Below are 18,998 nucleotides of genomic sequence, written 5' to 3' on the forward strand. Positions count from 1 at the left end.
AGAGTGATATGTAGAGTGTGTTTGCTGGAGCCTTTAGAGGAGACGGCCGGGAGGGAAGCAGGGGCGAGATGAGCGGAGCTTAATAAGGGGAGCCGAGAGGGAAGCAGGGGCGAGAGGAGAGCCGAGAGGAGCGGAGCCAAAGGGGAGCCGAGAGGTACAGAAGCACCCACCTTAGGGGGATCCATCAGGCCGTATCGTACCGCGGTGAAGGTCATTTTTATAAAACCCAGTGTAATAATGGATCCTATAACTATGGCGAAGAGAGTCCAATTGTCGGTAAGGTCCACAGTTGGGATGCATCCTTCTTTCTTGGTGCACATGGTGAGCCCGTGACATGACTGGGGCCCCACCCCGCTGCAAGTCCCGCTGTCCGACCGCCGCCCGTCCGGAGAGGCACTGCCGCACCGCCGGCACGACCACGCCACAACCGAGCAGGGATCGATCCACAGCCGAGCCGACCAATCAGCGTACTGATCGGCAGCCGCGCGGACCAATCAGCGCGAGGCAGGCCTCTACGTGGACCAATCAGCGCGCTGCAGACCGGGGGAGGGACGGGTGGTGGCGGCAGCCTTTGTGCTGCTGATCAATAATGGATGAGGTGCGGGGGTAATATTGATCAGGATCGATTCTGAGGGGCCACCGGGGCAATATCGATTAGGATCGATACAAAAGGGGCCGCGTTTATAACAAGGTCCCGGGTACCGCCACTAAAAGGGCCGGGGTACCACCACTAAAAGGCCGGGGTACCACCACTAAAAGGGCCGGGGTACCACCACTAAAAGGGCCGGGGTACCACCACTAAAAGGGCCGGGGTACCACCACTAAAAGGGCCGGGGTACCACCACTAAAAGGGCCGGGGTACTACCACTAAAAGGGTCGGGGTACTACCACTAAAAAGGCCAGGGTACTACCACTAAAAAGGCCGGGGTACCACCACTAAAAAGGCCGGGGTACCGCCACTAAAAGGGCCGGGGTACCACCACTAAAAAGGCCGGGTTACCGCCACTAAAAAGGCCGGGGTACCACCACTAAAAAGGCCGGGGTACCGCCACTAAAAAGGCCGGGGTACCACCACTAAAAGGGCCGGGGTACCACCAGTAAAGAGGCCGGGGTACCACCCGAAAACGGTATCTGCGAGCATGGGCACTGATGATAACGTCATAATTTTTGTAAAACCGACTCTCTATTTCCATTTCTATAACCGTCTCTCTATTTCCACAGATTTTGTGTTGGGGAGATTGGGCAAAGTGGGTCTAGATTTCCTCAGATGAAACAGCAATTAACGTTCACTCGTTAATTTTGGGGAGCAAAATCTTCCACCAGCATGTTCAATACGCAAAAAGGATAAATGTGGCACTCTAAAATCTTACCCTGTCTTAACCCCGCACCTACACCGCTGGTAACCACACCTACATCGCTGGTAACGGGTAGTTTGTTGGTAAAACTATTGCTTGGTGTCATGGAGGGAACAGTGGTGGTGGAAGAACCACACCCTTTGATACTATATAGGATATGTCAATTTTGTTGCACCACACCACAGAGTGTAATCTTTCGCAAATTCTTAATAGCCCACTTTCTTCTAGTAACATCTGTTTACTTTCTGAAACCGAGCTCGAGACTTTCCTTGTATTTGTGTTGGAGTTACACTCTTAACTCATTCATTTTCACGAACACCAAACTCTACCGTAATTTCTATATGCACATGAAATTTACGATTACCACGCCATGTTGATGCTAGTGTCTACCATGACAATTGGTATGCACACGAGAGTCAAGACTATCACGCCATGTTAATGTTGGCCCCCACTGTCTACCATGACAATTGGTATATAACACACCCGATTCACTTTGCTTTGTTTCCGACTGGTTCCCATATAAAGTGCACGGGTCGGGAAAGTTCATGAATATTGCATTATAAATGAGTTAATGGCTCCGCGGCGTCGCGTGGAATCATTTTGCAGGAGGCCGGCGCGGATTGGGGAGGGGCGCTGGTCCCGGGGGAGGGGCGCTGGTCCCGGGGGATCGGTGCAAATGTGATTGTAATTTGGGCCATACTGATGGGACTTTGTGGATGACATACATTGGGCACCCAAAACTGATGCGGAAACAAGTTAGCAAAATACAGTTGCCTTCGTTCAATGATATCTAAGCCATCATGATCAGGAAGATTAAACAAATGACAGAACATATTGATAGGACTCTGGCATACTCTGGTGACTATGGCATACTCTGTGTACCCCGTGACACCCAAAAATAAACAGGACAATAGAGTTGACTTCATTACATTCGCCAAAAGGTTAAATGTGTATGTGCTGCCTTCCCCGAGCCCTTGAACCTTCACCTCCATCCTTAACATTTGCAGGTAAATAGATAAAAGGATCAGTGACTTCAAGTAATCTAATTTATAAACCTTGCATTTTGCTTTACAATCACAGCAATGCTTTCACGCCAACGCAAACCTCACCGTGCTCTGGCGGCATCTAGCGGCGTCTGCCGTACTGCAGTTTTGTAGACGGTGATGTTGGCATGCAGGGGACGAACCTTTCCCGAGAAAGTCCCCATAAACGTTGCTTCCTCAGCTGCAGTAATGAACATTGACATGACCTTACCATAGCCGTAACGCCTACGGTATGATCCGGCCCACTATTCCTGGTTAATGTTGCGCTAATGTTGCATAATGAGGGCGTCTCCATAGCCGTATATACTGTAAATGTATTGAAGTTCGCGGGGATCTAATTTCGCGGTAGCGGGAAAATGGAGTTTTCGCGGTGGTTTTAATTTCGCGGTAGCGCCAAAGACTGCAGCCTCATACTATAATAGATAAATGTTCGCGGTGGTTTTAAGTTCACGGTGTAGTGGTCACCGCGAAAACCGCGAACATAAAACCTCCGTGAACATTTCTGTATTTACAGTATTAGACGTCGTACTTTCGGTCACGCCGCAGTCTGGTGGCATTTACAATGAGGTGCCTTTTCCTGACACCAATAGCATAAACGATAGCTTACTTGACAGAAATGTTCGCGGTGGTTTTATGTTCGCGGTTTTAAAACCACCACGAACATTTTCCATTATAGTATGAAACTACAGACTACAAATGGCACTACCGCTAACTTAAAACCAACGCGACATCTAAATTTTCCCGCTACCACGAAAGTAAATCCCCGCGATCTTAAATGCATTTACAGTATTTTGTGTGCACCACCAAAGAACAGTGGCGAATTTGTATTGGTTTAAAATCTAATGCCAGATAGTTTCCACAAACGCAGAATAGGTATATTTGTTCAGTTACTGACTTTGTAAACAATCTATGTTGGATATGTTGATTGGTAGATATCTATGATCATTGCGTGGCGCAATCGGCAGCTCCTTGGGCCCAGGCCCAGGTTCTATACATGCCGTGTCACCGATCTTGTGCCTTTAGAAAAGTCACTTTGCACGACTTCCATTACTTCACTCAGGTGAAAATGAGTACCTAGCTTCGGCTAGGGGCGTTACCGGAACCATCCGTTAAATGGGGTCCCGCGTTTGAGGAGAGCCACACCTCACGCACGTGGGAGAAGAAATGGTGGAGATGGAGAATCGCGCTTGGTTGTGCAGAACCTGTAACCGTCTCACCCTGATCAATGTTTCACCGCTGCTGCTGTCACATGGGCCTGTCCCTGGTGCTGAAAACCCGCCTGTAGAACAACTCTTCTTCTTAGTGTTTAGGTGGCCACCATCATCTTGCTGATGTTTCTGCCACACTTAACAGGGGTGCTGGTACAGAAGGTTGTCTGTTGTAGCTTGATGTAATGGTCTGTCTATGTCTTGGGGGTCTACTGTAAATGATTAGTGTAGATTTGCCACCTTATCCCTGAAGGATTCCAGGGATGGGGCAGTCACCATCTCTGCAGGAAGCAAGTTCCACTCAGACACAGTTTGTGGAAAGAATGACATCTGTCTGTACTGTGTTCTACCTAGAGGAATATTGTAGTGCAAAGGGTGAGACTGAAAACTAAAGATTCTGAAAACATAATGATTGTTTGCTGTTTGTTTGTTTGTTTGTTTATTCGCACACAAAAAATACATAAAACAATACAGTAAAGAATGCATAGAACCCGGCGCAGGAGGATGGGAAACTGCAAACAGCTTGTGCTATGCCCTTCTCCTCTATACTAAACAAAATGTATGATAATCAATAGTTGTCCTTGTACCAAAAAAAGTAGGATGTGATAATGATACAAAAGGGTATTCAAATAAGAATAGTAATATAAACTGGGATAAGATAATAACTTATAACAACAATAGTGATTCTTAGACAGACAAAATCTTTCTATTTCAGTCCTGATTGTTTCTAAACTCGAGCATATGACCTTGATTAACCTTGATCCACCATTATTATAGCCACTGCGTTATTCCCAGCGGCCAGACAAACTTATTGATGTCAGTCTGGGCTGATGTCAGATATTTGGCTGCCTCTGAAGCACGGGCAAGGACAAGGGGTTTTCATTTGGAGTATTTCCGCCTCTGACTGACACTAACAGCATCGGTATCAGGCGGGTAGAAACGCAGGATTTGTAAACTGGTGACGTCTTTCTCACAGCTCACTGGTGTTGAGTCGTTTTGGCGGCTCGTGACGCTGAAGAGGAGTGATGGATGTCACTGGAAACACCCGGAGGTGATCTCCGCATCCCATCCAGTTGTAGAGATTGATTTGTCTGTAGATATTGCTTACCTGGATTCGAACGGCAAGCCTAGGCGCTATGGTGCCACCGTAACTGGTGCGTCGTTTCACATGTCAACATCAGCACCGCACTAGGCTGGGTGGTGACGCCGTAACTGGTGCGTCGTTTCACATGTCAACATCGGCGTTTTTGTGAAAACGCAACCTGCCTGCGGCACCAAACGCCGGTCCTGTGTTATAGCTTATATCGGACGCCTTGAGCCTCTCTCAATAATGATTGTCGTGCCGGGCAGTCAATGTCGTCTGGGCACCGTGCCGACTTTCCACAGGACTGGTCTCCAACCATTGTCCACTATTTTCGGAGATAACAATCGGGGTGTCAGAGGAGTTATGTACCGGAAAACGGCAGTGTAGTAAGACTGGGTATCTTTGCTGTCATATGTTGGTTAGAGAAGTACCAGAAGATACCGTCAAACCTGTACTAGTGCCCACCTCTACATAAGGACCACCTGGCCATTTACATACAGTCAAGCCTGTACAAGTGACCACCTCTACATAAGGGCCACCTGGTCATTGATAAACAGTCAAACCTGTACAAGCGACCACCTCTACATAAGGACCACCTGGCCATTTACATACAGTCAAGCCTGTACAAGTGACCACCTCTACATAAGGACCACCTGGCCATTGATATACAGTCAAACCTGTACTAGTGACCACCTCTACATAAGGACCAACTGGCCATTAATATACAGTCAAACCCGTCCAAGAGACCACCTGGGCATTGCGACCATTTCTTGGTGGTCTCTTACACAATTTCCCCATTGACATAAGCATTAAGAGTCCTGTCTATAGCGACAAGCTGTCTACATAGACCAAGTACCCTGAAGTTTTGACTGTATATAGCAATAAATCGTTCATGATTCGGACCTAAGACAAGACAAGACGTGAACTTTATAGATTGTTTGTCCCCTTGTTGATAGCGAGTGTCCACGGAGGTGCAGTACGGCACGGCCCGCTAGGCTCCGCCTGGATCGATACTGAAGTGACATTTCCTCCCTCCGGGAAGGCTCGGTAGCTGCGTGAGAGGAGGATTCCCGGAAACGGAGCCAACACGACCCAAACATCATTACCGCAGTGCTGGTTGGAATGCACCCTTCTGGTCTGCTTACAGCGTACACATGAAGTCAGCGCGTGCGGGCCCCCACACCCCCTCCCCCCGCCCCCTCCTCCAGGCCGCGGCCCGCCAGCTGATTGGGAATCGGTGTTCCGGTGATGGAGTTCACTCGTAATTGTGGAGGCTGCCGAAGACTCGACAGTCCCGCCGCGCAGCTGTGCCCCTCTGGCCCGCCTCTGTGATGCGAACGCCGCCAGCCCGGACCGGCAGCGGGGGTTTGCGTACGCACAGATGCAGGCGACCGGCGAGGAGGGCCCCTCGGCACCGTCCCCGGGCCCGGGCAGGGCGAAGCGGCCGCGGCACAAGCAGAGGTTCTGCCGAAGGCTGCTGCTGAGCGGCACGGTGGGGCCGTGTTGCGTGCCCAGCGGCATCGAGAGGGACATGAGCTCCCATCTGGTGCACCAGGGGTCGGAAGGTGAGTGCCCTGGGTTAGGGGTTAAGGGCTAAGGTTAGGGCTAGGGTTAGGGGTTAGGGCTAGGGGTTACGGTTAGGTTTTAGTCAAGCACGGCAGGTCCGTGTTGCGCACGCCGGGGAGTCGGGAACTTATCACCAGGGGTCGGGAGGTGATTGTAGCGGGGAGTCGGGGGCTCACCACCAGGGGTCGGGAGGTGATTGTAGCGGGGAGTCGGGGGCTCACCACCAGGGGTCGGGAGGTGACTGTAGCGGGGAGTCGGGGGCTTATCACCAGGGGTCGGGAGGTGACTGTAGCGGGGAGTCGGGGGCTTATCACCAGGGGTCGGGAGGTGACTGTAGCGGGGAGTCGGGGGCTTATCACCAGGGGTCGGGAGGTGACTGTAGCGGGGAGTCGGGGCTAGCCACCCGCTAGGACGTTTCCACTCGTCTGTTCCCAGATCCACTCCGGGAGCCGCTGAGGGCAGAGGGTGGGCCGACTACTCTCTCTTCACAGCCAGGGGCTGAACTGCGAGGGGCTTATCATTGGCAGGGCGAAATCGCAGGGGTCTGTAATGACAGTTTGAAAACAAAGCCGCCTAATGACCTCAATACGACAGTAACTGCCCCAGTTGCGGCCCTTGGACTGTAATGTTGAGACCCATTCACATCGGGAATGACCCTTGGGTCGATAAATGGTTCTTTAACGGCTACTATGTAAGTACTACAGTCCTAGTACTATGTACCTATTTACAACATAGTAACCGCTCTACAGGGGTAGTACTCCGTAGTAGCCGTTCTACACGGGTAGTACCTACCTACTCATAGTAGACGTTCTACAAGTGTAGCGCCTACTTACACCATAGTAACCGTTCTATAACTGTAGTACATACCTACTTGTACATCATAGTAGCCGTTCTACGAGTGCAGTACCTACTTACACCGTAGTAACCGTTCTACAAGGGTAGTACCTACTTACACCATAGTAGCCGTTCTACAAGTGTAGTACCTACCTGCGCCATAGTAGCCGTTCTACAAGGTTAGTACCTACTTACACTTTATGTCATACCTGGGCCACTAAATGTTCTATACAGGTGTTCCGGACCGTGTGATAACTTTCTGTATCACACAGGCTTCGAAGTTGTATCACACAGGCTTCCTTCGAGTAAATCGAACTGTTTCTAGCGGGCCGAGTATGACACGGTTGAAAATTCGAATACCGAATTCGCACGTTAGAATTGCTGTTGTTACAATTTTTGTTCGAGGACACAACATTTTTTCAACTTCTGGTGCATTTCGTATCGAAACATGTGTTTTGTCAGGTGTGTATGTATAGAATACAACACGGTGTATTCTGCATCACCCTCGGTCCCAGCCCTCCCGCGGGTCGGATCACCCTCCTCATCTTCCCGCGGTCAGGGTGGTACAACACGGTGTATTCCGTATCACTCGAGGTACCAGCCCGACCGCAGGTTGGATCGCCCGACGGCTGGGACCGAGGGTGATGCGGAATACACCGTGTTGTATTCTATTTATGTCATACCCACCTGAGAAAACCCATGTTTTGATGCGAAATGCACCAGAAGTTGAACAAATTTGGTGCCCTCGAACAAAAAGTGTTACAACAGCAATGTTCCAGTCAAACGTCCGAATCAGCTATTCGAATTGCCAACCGTGTCGCACTCGGCCCGCTCGAAATGTTTCGATATACTCCAAGGAAGCCTGTGTGATACAAACTTCGAGCCTGTGTGATGCGGAAAGTTATCACACGGTCCGGAACACCCGTATCGAACGTTTTTGCGTCACAGGTATGACATAAGGAATACTAGTACACCGTGTTGTATTCTATATATAGTAGCCGTTCTACAAGGGTAGTACCTACTTACAACATAGTGCTGTTCTACAAAAGTAGTACCTACTTCATAGTAGCCGTTCTACGAGGGTAGTACCTACTTACACCATACCAACCAACCTACCAACACGGCGTGCCAGCCTGTACGTACGATGATTAGCGCGCTCCAATTTCGGACCCTATAGGCACTTCCTGGAGCAGGTCGACAAAAGACCTCATCATCTTCCCGCCATACGTCATCTGCCCGGTATTGACAGCCGCGGATTCGGCGCGTGCGGCCGGAAACCGCCAGAGTACCCGATTCCCGCCTGATGCAAGAGTAATGATATTAATGCTGGGTCTCCGATTGATGGTCGGAAATATTTTAGGTCGGTAGGCAGGGATTATGGTCTCTTCTTTTTCAGTACTAAATAAAGCTGGCATGCACAAGGACTTTCAATATGTTAGTTATTTACCGTTAGATATACATTACACAAGGACAATTTTCGATTTCCACAGCTTTGTCATCATTTCAGATAGAAAATGCTGTGCCCTTTGCCTGTAAGACGCTTATTTCTGGCACCTTATATAGCCTATATGGCAGGGTCCACCAGCCACGTGTCCCTGCACCTTAACACCTTTACACCTGTCCTCGCACCTTTACACCTGTCCTCGCACCTTTACACCTGTCCCTGCACCTTTATACCTGTCCCTGCACCTTTACACCTGTCCTCCCACCTGCATGTCGGCTGGTTTTGTGCCACGCTAATTCTACTTCCAAATAAATAGATAAGTAAGATACAACATCTCAATCCGCCATTTCCTTCCATATCCCTGTAGTCATAGTGTTTAGTATTATTGTGTTGATTACTGCCGTACTGTAGCCATATGCTGTGCCGTGTACTGCAATAAAGCTCATTCCTTCATTCATTGATTTTCCTCGGCGGGGCACAAAGCGGGGGATGATTAGCGCTTCTGGCCCGCCCCACGCTGTTTGGGCACGCCGCTGGAAAATTGGTGAGTACTCCGCGCCGACCTGGTGACTTCAGCCCGCCCTGTATCGGGCAGGCCTCTCCGGGAATTCGGTCATTCCTCTCCGGGAATTTGGTCATGCCTCTCCTGGAATTTGGTCATTCCTCTCCTGGAATTTGGTCATTCCTCTCCTGGAATTTGGTGATGCCTTTCCGGGAATTTGGCCATGCCTCTCCTGAAATTTGGTCATACCTCTCCTGGAATTTGGTCATGCCTCTCCTGCAATTTGGTCATGCCTCTCCAGGAATTTGGTCATGCCTCTCCTGGAATTTGGTCATGCCTCTCCGGGAATTTGGTCATGCCTCTCCTGGCACTCAATTATTCACAACGCGCGGCGGTAAGACCTGATCGAATCTTTCTCTGTCAGCAGAGTGGATCCGGGAGAACAGATGGTCTTATAAAATCACGCAGTCGGCACTACCGAAACATACACACTTTAACATGGTCTTACATCCACACAGTCGGCACTACGAAAATATACACACTTCTACAGGGTCTAAAATCACACAATCGGCACTACAAAAATATCCAAACGTCTACACGGTCTAAAATCCACACCGTCGGCACTACCGAAACACACACACCTCTACATTATCTGTGTAACCACGTAACGTACATGGTTCTGTGCTGGGTGGCGCAGATGTAATCATCTAAAGGTATTGCCCTGTCATCTAAAACCCCTTGCTCTGTCACTTGAAGTATAGTTAAGAAATATCTACCTACAATTCAGAAAACGGTTCGCGAGTGTGATAACATCTCAGTAGTAAAGGTTAATTGCTACTATATAGCTGAACTTAACCTCGGCTGATATCGGTTCAGGGGTCATCGTTTGACCGGCCGTTCACACCATTACTCTGATATCGACTGGGGGGGGGGTACTTATTTACGATCATTGAACCTTTCTGTTTGCTGACAATGCCGTTAATCGTTTATATCTGTTAACGGAGGGTCCCATAACTTCGACAGTACCATAACTTCGAACCGTTCTTTTTACGTTTCATAATGCAGAAGAGAGCCACCAACACTGGTGCGATGCGACGTTGAACTTGTGAATGGTTTTACATCCGACGATATGCCATAATATGGGACTGTATATAAATTGTCAAGTTTTATGCTTTTGAGCCGTAACACTCCAGGTTTGTTGTAACACTGCGATGTGCCATTTGAAAATTCCTATCATTATGGATGGACACTTTGTTGCAATCTGTTCTCATGATAAGAGTCTACACAAGTCTACTTTGTAGGTTTGGGCAAATGTTGAACGGAACATTTGATTTTTATGTGCTGTTTTCCCACCTGTCTATCGCTACGTTTAGCCAAACGCCAGCTATAGTTCCCTACACTCACTCACTCACTCACTCACTCACTCACTCACACACTCACTCACTCACTACCTCACTCACTCACTCACACACTCACTCACTCACTCACATACACTCACTCACTCACTCACTCACTCACACACTCACTCACTCACTCACTCACTACCTCACTCACTCACTCACTCACTCACTCACACACTCACTCACTCACTCACATACACTCACTCACTCACTCACTCACTCACTCACACACTCACTCACTCACTCACTCACTACCTCACTCACTCACTCACTCACTCACTCACACTCACTCACTCACCCACTCACTCACTCACACACTCACTCACTCACTCACTCACTCACTCACTCGTCTTGCACGTGTTGCCAGAACCGAACGGTGTCACCAGGGTTCGCCATCTGCTATCTCTCGTCCATTACTAATATAAGAAATAATGGCATTTATCATATGTCTTTACAATGAAACTTATCGAACTCATTTTAGCAAGTGGAAAACGGTGTCAACCTTTGTTTGAACCATTATTTATTCAAATCGACCTGCAGGCCGCTTTTCAATGAGGTCATGAGGGAGGTAAGGGTCAGATAAGATATAACAGAGATACAGATTACATCGAGTCCTAATAACTCTATCAGCATATATCACTACATATGCATGGTACAAAACATGAGTAGAACAAAATCTCAGCGTTCACAGTCCGTGTACGTGTCCGTTTTACTTTTAGAGTTTCTTGAGTAATTCATGCTGACATTGAAATTCCATCTGAATCACATATGCAGAAACCGTGGGCTTAATACCTTCCATTTGCAACTGCTAAATTAGCATCTTTGTGGTTGCTCTACGAACGTCAAAATTGTATATGAAAGACACTTAACCCTGTGAGCGCGGCGTGTGTCGTGTGCGGATGAGCCGCATGGTGTCGCTGCACGAAACCCGACAGCTGTGAAATATGACCCGTTATATCACGGCGAAAGTGCGGACCACTCAGAAGCCCAGCAACGTTGTGATAAGATAAGAGCAGCTTATCAGGCCGGGGGCAATTGTTTTCCGATTGGGAGTGAGAGCGACTGTTTTCCGATTGGGAGAGAGAGCGACTGTTTTCCGATTGGGAGAGAGAGCGACTGTTTTCCGATTGGGAGAGAGAGCGACTGTTTTCCGATTGGGAGTGAGAGAGCGACTGTTTTCCGATTGGGAGTGAGAGAGCGACTGTTTTCCGATTGGGAGTGAGAGAGCGACTGTTTTCCGATTGGGAGTGTGAGAGCGACTGTTTTCCGATTGGGAGAGAGAGCGACTGTTTTCCGATTGGGAGAGAGAGCGACTGTTTTCCGATTGGGAGTGAGAAAGCGACTGTTTTCCGATTGGGAGAGAGAGCGACTGTTTTCCGATTGGGAGTGAGAGAGCGACTGTTTTCCGATTGGGAGTGAGAGCGACTGTTTTCCGATTGGGAGTGAGAGAGCGACTGTTTTCCGATTGGGAGTGAGAGAGCGACTGTTTTCCGATTGGGAGTGAGAGCGACTGTTTTCCGATTGGGAGAGAGAGCGACTGTTTTCCGATTGGGAGAGAGAGCGACTGTTTTCCGATTGGGAGTGAGAAAGCGACTGTTTTTTCCCGGGAGGAATCCTTTACAGGGGGGCTGGGGAGTCAGGCTTCACTCGAAGACAACATTGCTAACGGGAGGTGCCCTAACATGGCGCGCATTTTCACATGCTAAAACTCATTAATGCCATCTTAGGGCGGGTACCATCTTAGGGCACCTCCCGATACATGACCAGGAGAGGGGGATGGATTGGATCTTCTCACAGATCTGAGGTCCGTGCAGGTTAAAAACTGTAAATACTGCTCGCCTGATGTTGTACGTGTGTCTTTTACCAAGAAAGACTAGATGCTGTAGCCTGTACCATCACATAGCCGGCCAGTAGAAACATTTTCCTCACCATGACTCCCCTAGCGTGCTAATGTCCTATTTCTCCAATTTCTACAATTAGACCGCCGGTCCACGGAGCCTGGTAGAGGCTATGGATGCTGACGCCCGACCGTCTTTCGGAACGGACGTAAAACGGGGGTCCTGTGTTGGAGGAGGCGCCTCGAGCACGTAAAACAGCCTCATGACTCACAACAATTGGTTACAGACTGACTGCAAATACACCAGAGGAATTTAACCAACGAAGAAAGAACCAAATTCAAAAGGTTCAAGAAGTCACCGGGACCTACCCCAACTTCCCCACACTCATGGACGGAAAGAAGCCACTCTCCTCTTAAAATCACAAAACTCACAAACTTTATAAAATGCGTCGCTTTTCGTCTAGCTTTGCGTCCAAAAAAAGAACTCAAATCCAACCTATCTAGACAGAAGCCCAATGAGGTTTTGATATCAGATAACAGCTTATCAGGATTAAAAGCAATTGTTTACTGATTGTCCGGTTGACAGAGCGAGCCTCGGGGACAGGGTTCATCCCGGGACAACCTTCCCAGGGGACAGGGCTGGCTAGAGTGGTCCAGTAAGTCTTTTGTTTGTTTGTTTGTTTGTTTGTTTGTTTGTTTGTTTCAACCCTTCTTTATTCATGAGAAGCTCAAATCGGCGGTCGGATAAAATACTAGTATAACAGTGATACAGATTACATCGAGTCCTGATAAATCTATCAACATAATGTTATATCTTTACATACACATGGTACAAAACATGTTCATCAACGAGGAAACAAATTGTTTAAACAAGTTATCACGACCTACTCCAACTTTCCTTCATTCATTCACGAACGAACAGAAAGCCACTTTCTTCTTAAATCCTTTTAAGGATTTAAGAAGAAATCGGGCGTTCTCTGTGTGAACCTGTTTATTCAAAAGTCCAATAAGATTTTGATAAGGTGAGAGAGTGACTGTGTCCTGATACGGAGAGAGAATCTGCGTACAGGGTTCACTCCAGGTCAACTTTCCCTGGACTGAACTGAGAGCGAAAGTGATCTTGAACCAGTTTAGCTCACCAAGGAGGTCATCTTCCACTGGTCGTGGACAGACGCTTGTAAATATCTACAGGTCAAGTTCATTGTACCCGTAGCATTCATCTGGCTAAGCATTCTGAAAAAGTACAATGGACAGCGGACCAGGGCTTCATGTTCTGCCCTAAGAACTGCGACCCTTTCCAGTAGCCATGATTCTAACACGACACCAGAGGCAGATTCACTAACCACTGAAAAGGGCATGCAGGCGCTAACCACTGGACCACACGCGCTACATTTCAGGTCTTTCCGTGGGTCGGCCGGGCCCAGGACACATATTTGCTGCCTCTCCCGCCACGGCGCGGTGTTTGTGTTTCTTCTTTCTTAAGCTTTTCATATGGGCAGTGGCTCCGGGCGAAGATTGTTAGCGTTACTTCTAAAGATTTCTCCTGATGATTTTTGTGTGATATCTTCTTGATTGATGTTCACCCCACTCAAAACCTGTTCTATCATTCGATTTCGAAACGGCGCCTTCGTATGTTGATAACCAACTTTGTGTTAGGAAAAAAACAAAAAAAACAACAACATAGCAGACTTGGGTAGGAAAGCAATGTCCGAACAAGTGTCTTCCATGCCTCTGTAAGATACTTACTTCAGACCTTACCTCCCGCACGACTCATGTTGTATCTGTCATCAGCAAACAGTATTTCCCCGGAGTTCGGGTTTGTCCTTTGGACGGTAGGCGATGGCAAGCCTTGGTGTATATGCAGTGATATATGTTAATAGATTTATTTGGACTCGATGTAATCTGTATCTCTGTTATATTTTATCCGACCCTTACCTCCATGACCCCAATGAAAAGCGGCCAGCAGGCCGACTTGAGGTTCTCACGAATAAGTAAAAGTTCAAATAAACAAACAAAGAGCATCTGCGTGTGACACACATATTAAATGTTGGTAGCTCATCTATTAAGTTTATAAAGGGACCATTCACCTGAAGACGCTGAATATCGAAACCACCTGTGTCTTGATTACCTGCCACAAAGCGCCCTACAGAACAGGCCAGGCGGTACCGAGCAAACAATGGCCAGACACACCCTGCCGGTCACACCCCCGTACCACAAACACTCGGACTGGCCTAGCAAACATATCTGTGGGTCTTTCATATGGTTCTGAAAATACTTCAGCTCCTGCCTGCCTGCCTAAGTGCCTACACCGAAAAAGTCTTGGGAATATAGGATGTCTTCAACTTTGAGATCAGATTCTTTCGAATCACCGTTTTTGGCAAACGTCGACGCGAAACCTGTTGCTAACAGATGAATCACTTGTAATTGTGCCGTAATTTGTACGGCATTTTCCTCTGAAAACAAGACTAGTTGCTAAGTGATAAATCGCTTTTAACTGTACGGCATTTTGCTTTGGGAACACGAGTAGAGCGCAGTGAGAATAGACTATGGTGGGACTTCTGCACTCCCTCAGACACCACACTCACACTGCGCCCTTCCGGTCACTTGTCAGACTAAATGCTAAACCCCGCCCGTATTTACTACTAAACTGTATACGTACACACGAGCTGTTAGTTTGTTTGAACCTTTGTTTCTTCATGAAAGCTCAAATCGGCCTGCAGGACGCTTTTCATTGAGGTCATGAGGGAAGAGGCATGCGGATATTCTGTCAAAGGTTTGATACCAAAGTCTGTGTGAGAAGCGTAATAACAGACGACATACTTAATAATCCCCGTACTCATCTTCGCGACGATTTCACTCCTACAGACGAAAATAAATAAACAATCTTTATTGACACGACAAAAGTACAGCGACTTTCGTAAGGTCTACATGTAAAACAACTACTTACAGTACAACTAAACACACATATATGGATATCTATAGGTATGGATACATCAACATAAAGGGTCTAGCATGTCATTTACACTATTGGTTCTACGGTATAAACAATCGTGGATATATTTGCCTACTTGTACACAATGTGGATTATCGCGATTTCTAACGTGCCGGGGAAGGGAGTTTGCTGAGGAAGGGAGTATCGCCCCGTTTGTATGAGTATGCGAAACCAGCTCACCTGGTACCAATGAGAAATCCCCTCTGCTTAAGCTATAAAAGATAACCTGGGTGTTGGGGAGAGTGCTGGACGATTATGGCCGCCAGGCTGTATAAAAGATGTATTAGCAACTAAATGCTTTATTATCAGCAGAATCTATAGTTCTATAGTTCCATTGTTGTTCGGTATGTTGTTGTGGCCCCACCCAACCCACTACCACTGAGGTCACCTCACATCACCTCACCTGACTGGAGGTCATACGAAGTAGATCTTCAATCATCGTTTGTTTGCAAAAAACATCCCCGAGGCACGTAGTGTGGGATAGTGATAAAACCAGTATAACGTACAGTAGTCATAGAATCTAGTTCCTAGTACCTTTGTACTTTCCTTATTATACATGTTGTTTGTACCTGCAATTAGCCCTCGGGCATCAACTTGCAATAAACATATTAATCAATAGGTACAGTGATACTACTCAACAAGCAGAGGTTCGGCTCTGGCTGTTTTTTGACGTGTTTTAGACGTTTTTGTTGGGCTTTCTATTTTGTACAATTTCTTAAAAAATCTCGCAACCTGAAGCAAACCGCACAAAATAGAAAGCCCGACAAGAGCGGCCTGCTGGCCGATTTGATCTTCTCATGATTAACTGATAAAGGTTCATACAAACAAACCCCTAAAAACAAAGCCGGAACCTCTGCTTGGAGAGTACGGGGATACCAACTCTGTTGGGAGTGCCATCTTGTCGGAGGCAGTGAACACTGAAAGTCGAAATTACACAATTATTCAATAACTGCATAAATGAGGGTACTCTGTCAACGCACGATTGTTTAACAGTATCAATCAATAAACTAAAACGAAAGGGGAATTTATGAAATTTGACCTCAACCTCCGATTTTTGATGAGCGGTAGAAAATTGGAAATTAAAATTCACACTACACTGCACAACAACCGATCTAGTGTATGACAATTGACAACTTACTAAACAGTTGTATGCAGTAAATCTAGTACGTTATTCAATTTATAGGGAACATCAACTACATTACAAAGTAATATAATCCGATGCCCAATAGACAGTGTGTTGTAGTATAATATAACGTTACATGCCTGGCATAGCCACGCAGTAGACACTAGTGTGTAGTAGTACATGATATAACGTTACATGCCTACCATAGCCACGCCCTCCACAACCACTTGTAACGTGCTCGCTACCCAAGGACATAGCAATGATTATAGACACAAGCGGCAACTGTCCAATATCATATCGATTACAACATTGTTGATGGCGGCAGACAGACACACCCCCACGGTGTTGGGGGACCTAACATTATATTGCGACAATGTCACAGCTACCTATCGAGCTTTAGCAACGTCTATGTTACATTTCAACCTTCCAGTCACGAAGGAGAAATCCCTGTAAAATTGCAACATCACACCCAGTAACATCATCTAATGTCGCGCCACTGTAGCGCAGTGTCGAGCACAATCTGTCACCAGGCAAATGTGAATCCAAACACGAGTAATGTGGTACGGGAAGATTGAAACCAAGAGGCGTGTATAAGATCATATAACAGTCACCGTTCGTACCGTATAACAGTCACCGACTCGCCGCTCATACCGTTATATCAGGTGATCTAATTCTCATGTCCCCAAGGTCGGATTACAGACAGCTGATTAGCCTACACCGGGCGCCTTGGGCGTGGCGGGGACGGGAGCAGAAATTGGCCAATATCAGGGAAAATCTACCGGGGGAGTTATACGAGCTGCAAATGGGGAACTGCGCTAGCAAATCATTTATTGAAATTGCAATTTTAATTGGCCAAATTCTACTAATATTATACCCTCTGTCAGACTATTAATGGAAAGAATAACCAATGAGCTTTCATCAACTTGATGAATCTCTTTGGAATAACTAGCCGTTAGGGTTGTGGTTTTATTCATCGGCACAGGGAAATTTAGAAAAGCTTCCCGTTGGCTCTCGTGGCCAATTATTGAGCTCATTTTGTATTATCTACAAACCCCTTGGAAGGCCTGGCGGAGGCCAGTTTTCCCGTATAACCGGCGGAGTCTGGTAGAGGCTATAAGTCTGCAGACGGCGCACCTTTGCGCATCCCCGGCGCGCAGCTGACGTCCCGTGGTTAGAAGATGTCGGCTCTCGGTGCGGCTAGGTCCGATGCAGACACGGACAGCGAAGTGGGTGAGTCTCCGCCGGCCTGCCTCCTGTTTTACCTGTTTCTGCAGCTCTGGGGACAAACGGCACCGCTATCTCCGGCTGTGGTGCAGAGATTTGGAACTGGGACATGCCAGAAATAGCGGCGCTCCTGCGGTGCCGACTTCTGTGTTGTGGTTTCCACCGTTTATATATAAAGATCGCGGCGCACATTTCGATTCATCGGGCTACGTCGCGAATTAGTTGATAATGGGTGCTCAAACGTGCCCTGTAGATACTTACAGTTCACCCGCTGACCTTAGTGTTGTACTTTATGCTGTCATGTTGTGTCGCTGTCCTGTTATCCAGATTTGATGGTGGTTAGATATTATTGTGGCACATTCGAATCTGCCCGCTCCAGCTCACGCCCCCCTCCCCCCTCACACCCTACATTATAGGTAAACACCCAGGTGGAGTCTCTTAAGTCCCGAAATAGCCGGGAATCAATGCTTTATCGGTGTTGTAAGGTTTTAATGTGCAGACTGTGTGTGTGAGGCGTCAGTCCTGGCTGTGTTCAGTAATGGAAGGTGCGTGTCTGTGTGTTTCTGCAGGTGAGCGGTGCAGCGTGAGTTCCAGCTCGCCCGAGCGCGAACCCGGAGCCGGGAGGAAGTCCCGCAAGCAGCGCCTGCTCGGATACTTCAAGAAGAAGGCGAAGCCGCGATGGCCGTTCCTGGCCGAAAAGTCCTCCAAATCTCAGGGAACCACCAAACTCAAGCGCGACCCGAGACTCACATGTAGCCAGCCGGACATCGCGCACCAGGGGTACGGGGCGGACTCGCCGGTCAGGCGGCCCTCCCTCGCACCCCAGGCCGCCAACGGGCGCGTCCGCGGCCCGGCGAAAACAGCGGCCGAACCGAACGGGCAAACCCCCGAGCGGAACGGGGCAGAATTTGCCGCCTATGCCGAGGGTTTACCCAAAGAAGCCGGGACGAACCAGGACCCGACGGGGGCACGGGTTATTCCCCCTCCCACGCCGCCGTCTCCACTTCCGGGTACAGCGGCAGGCAGGAAAACACGGTAAGATATGCCAACATCCATCATAACACAACATGCCGACACTTTTCATACAACAGGACACAGAAATTGATTGCACAGCAAAGTACTCAAGGTTTCTACTGTTATACCAGCTTGGCAACCAGTACAATGGGCTGCTATTTAACACTATAGAATGATTTAGAAACCCTTGCACAACAACCATGTAGAATAATCATTATAATGAATGAATGAAGACCTTTAATAATATAAACAAGGTAATAATGTAAACAAGGATCTGCATATCAAACAACTCCCAACAATAAGTGTCGCTATTTTATCAGTTAACGATAACAGCACTTAAGAATGATTTCCCTAGTCAAACATTACCCTGCT

At 47.8% G+C, this 18,998-nt stretch overlaps 3 protein-coding genes across 3 annotated transcripts in view; 2 read left to right on the top strand and 1 right to left on the bottom strand.

Moving 5' to 3' along the window:
- Positions 1-438, bottom strand: part of LOC118410241 (cation channel sperm-associated protein 1-like) — a 17,433-nt gene extending 16,995 nt beyond the window's left edge. Inside the window, exon 1 of the mRNA XM_035811804.1 lies at positions 171-438. Within this exon, the coding sequence (XP_035667697.1) occupies positions 171-320 (150 nt within the window). The 5' untranslated portion in view covers positions 321-438. The remainder of the gene's footprint in view (positions 1-170) is intronic.
- A 5,311-nt stretch (positions 439-5,749) lies between these two features.
- LOC118409234 lies at positions 5,750-18,651 on the top strand. The gene is made up of 2 exons (XM_035810101.1): positions 5,750-6,255; positions 18,182-18,651. The coding sequence occupies exons 1-2, from the start codon at positions 6,072-6,074 to the stop codon at positions 18,649-18,651; spliced, it is 654 nt and encodes a 217-aa protein (XP_035665994.1). The 5' UTR covers positions 5,750-6,071.
- LOC118407175 (multiple C2 and transmembrane domain-containing protein 1-like) overlaps positions 18,559-18,998 on the top strand; it is a 101,150-nt gene continuing 100,710 nt past the window's right edge. Inside the window, exon 1 of the mRNA XM_035807664.1 lies at positions 18,559-18,647. The gene's annotated coding sequence lies outside the window, so the exon portion shown is untranslated. The remainder of the gene's footprint in view (positions 18,648-18,998) is intronic.

This window comes from Branchiostoma floridae, chromosome 2 (assembly GCF_000003815.2).
Source record: "Branchiostoma floridae strain S238N-H82 chromosome 2, Bfl_VNyyK, whole genome shotgun sequence".
Classification (NCBI taxonomy): domain Eukaryota; kingdom Metazoa; phylum Chordata; class Leptocardii; order Amphioxiformes; family Branchiostomatidae; genus Branchiostoma; species Branchiostoma floridae.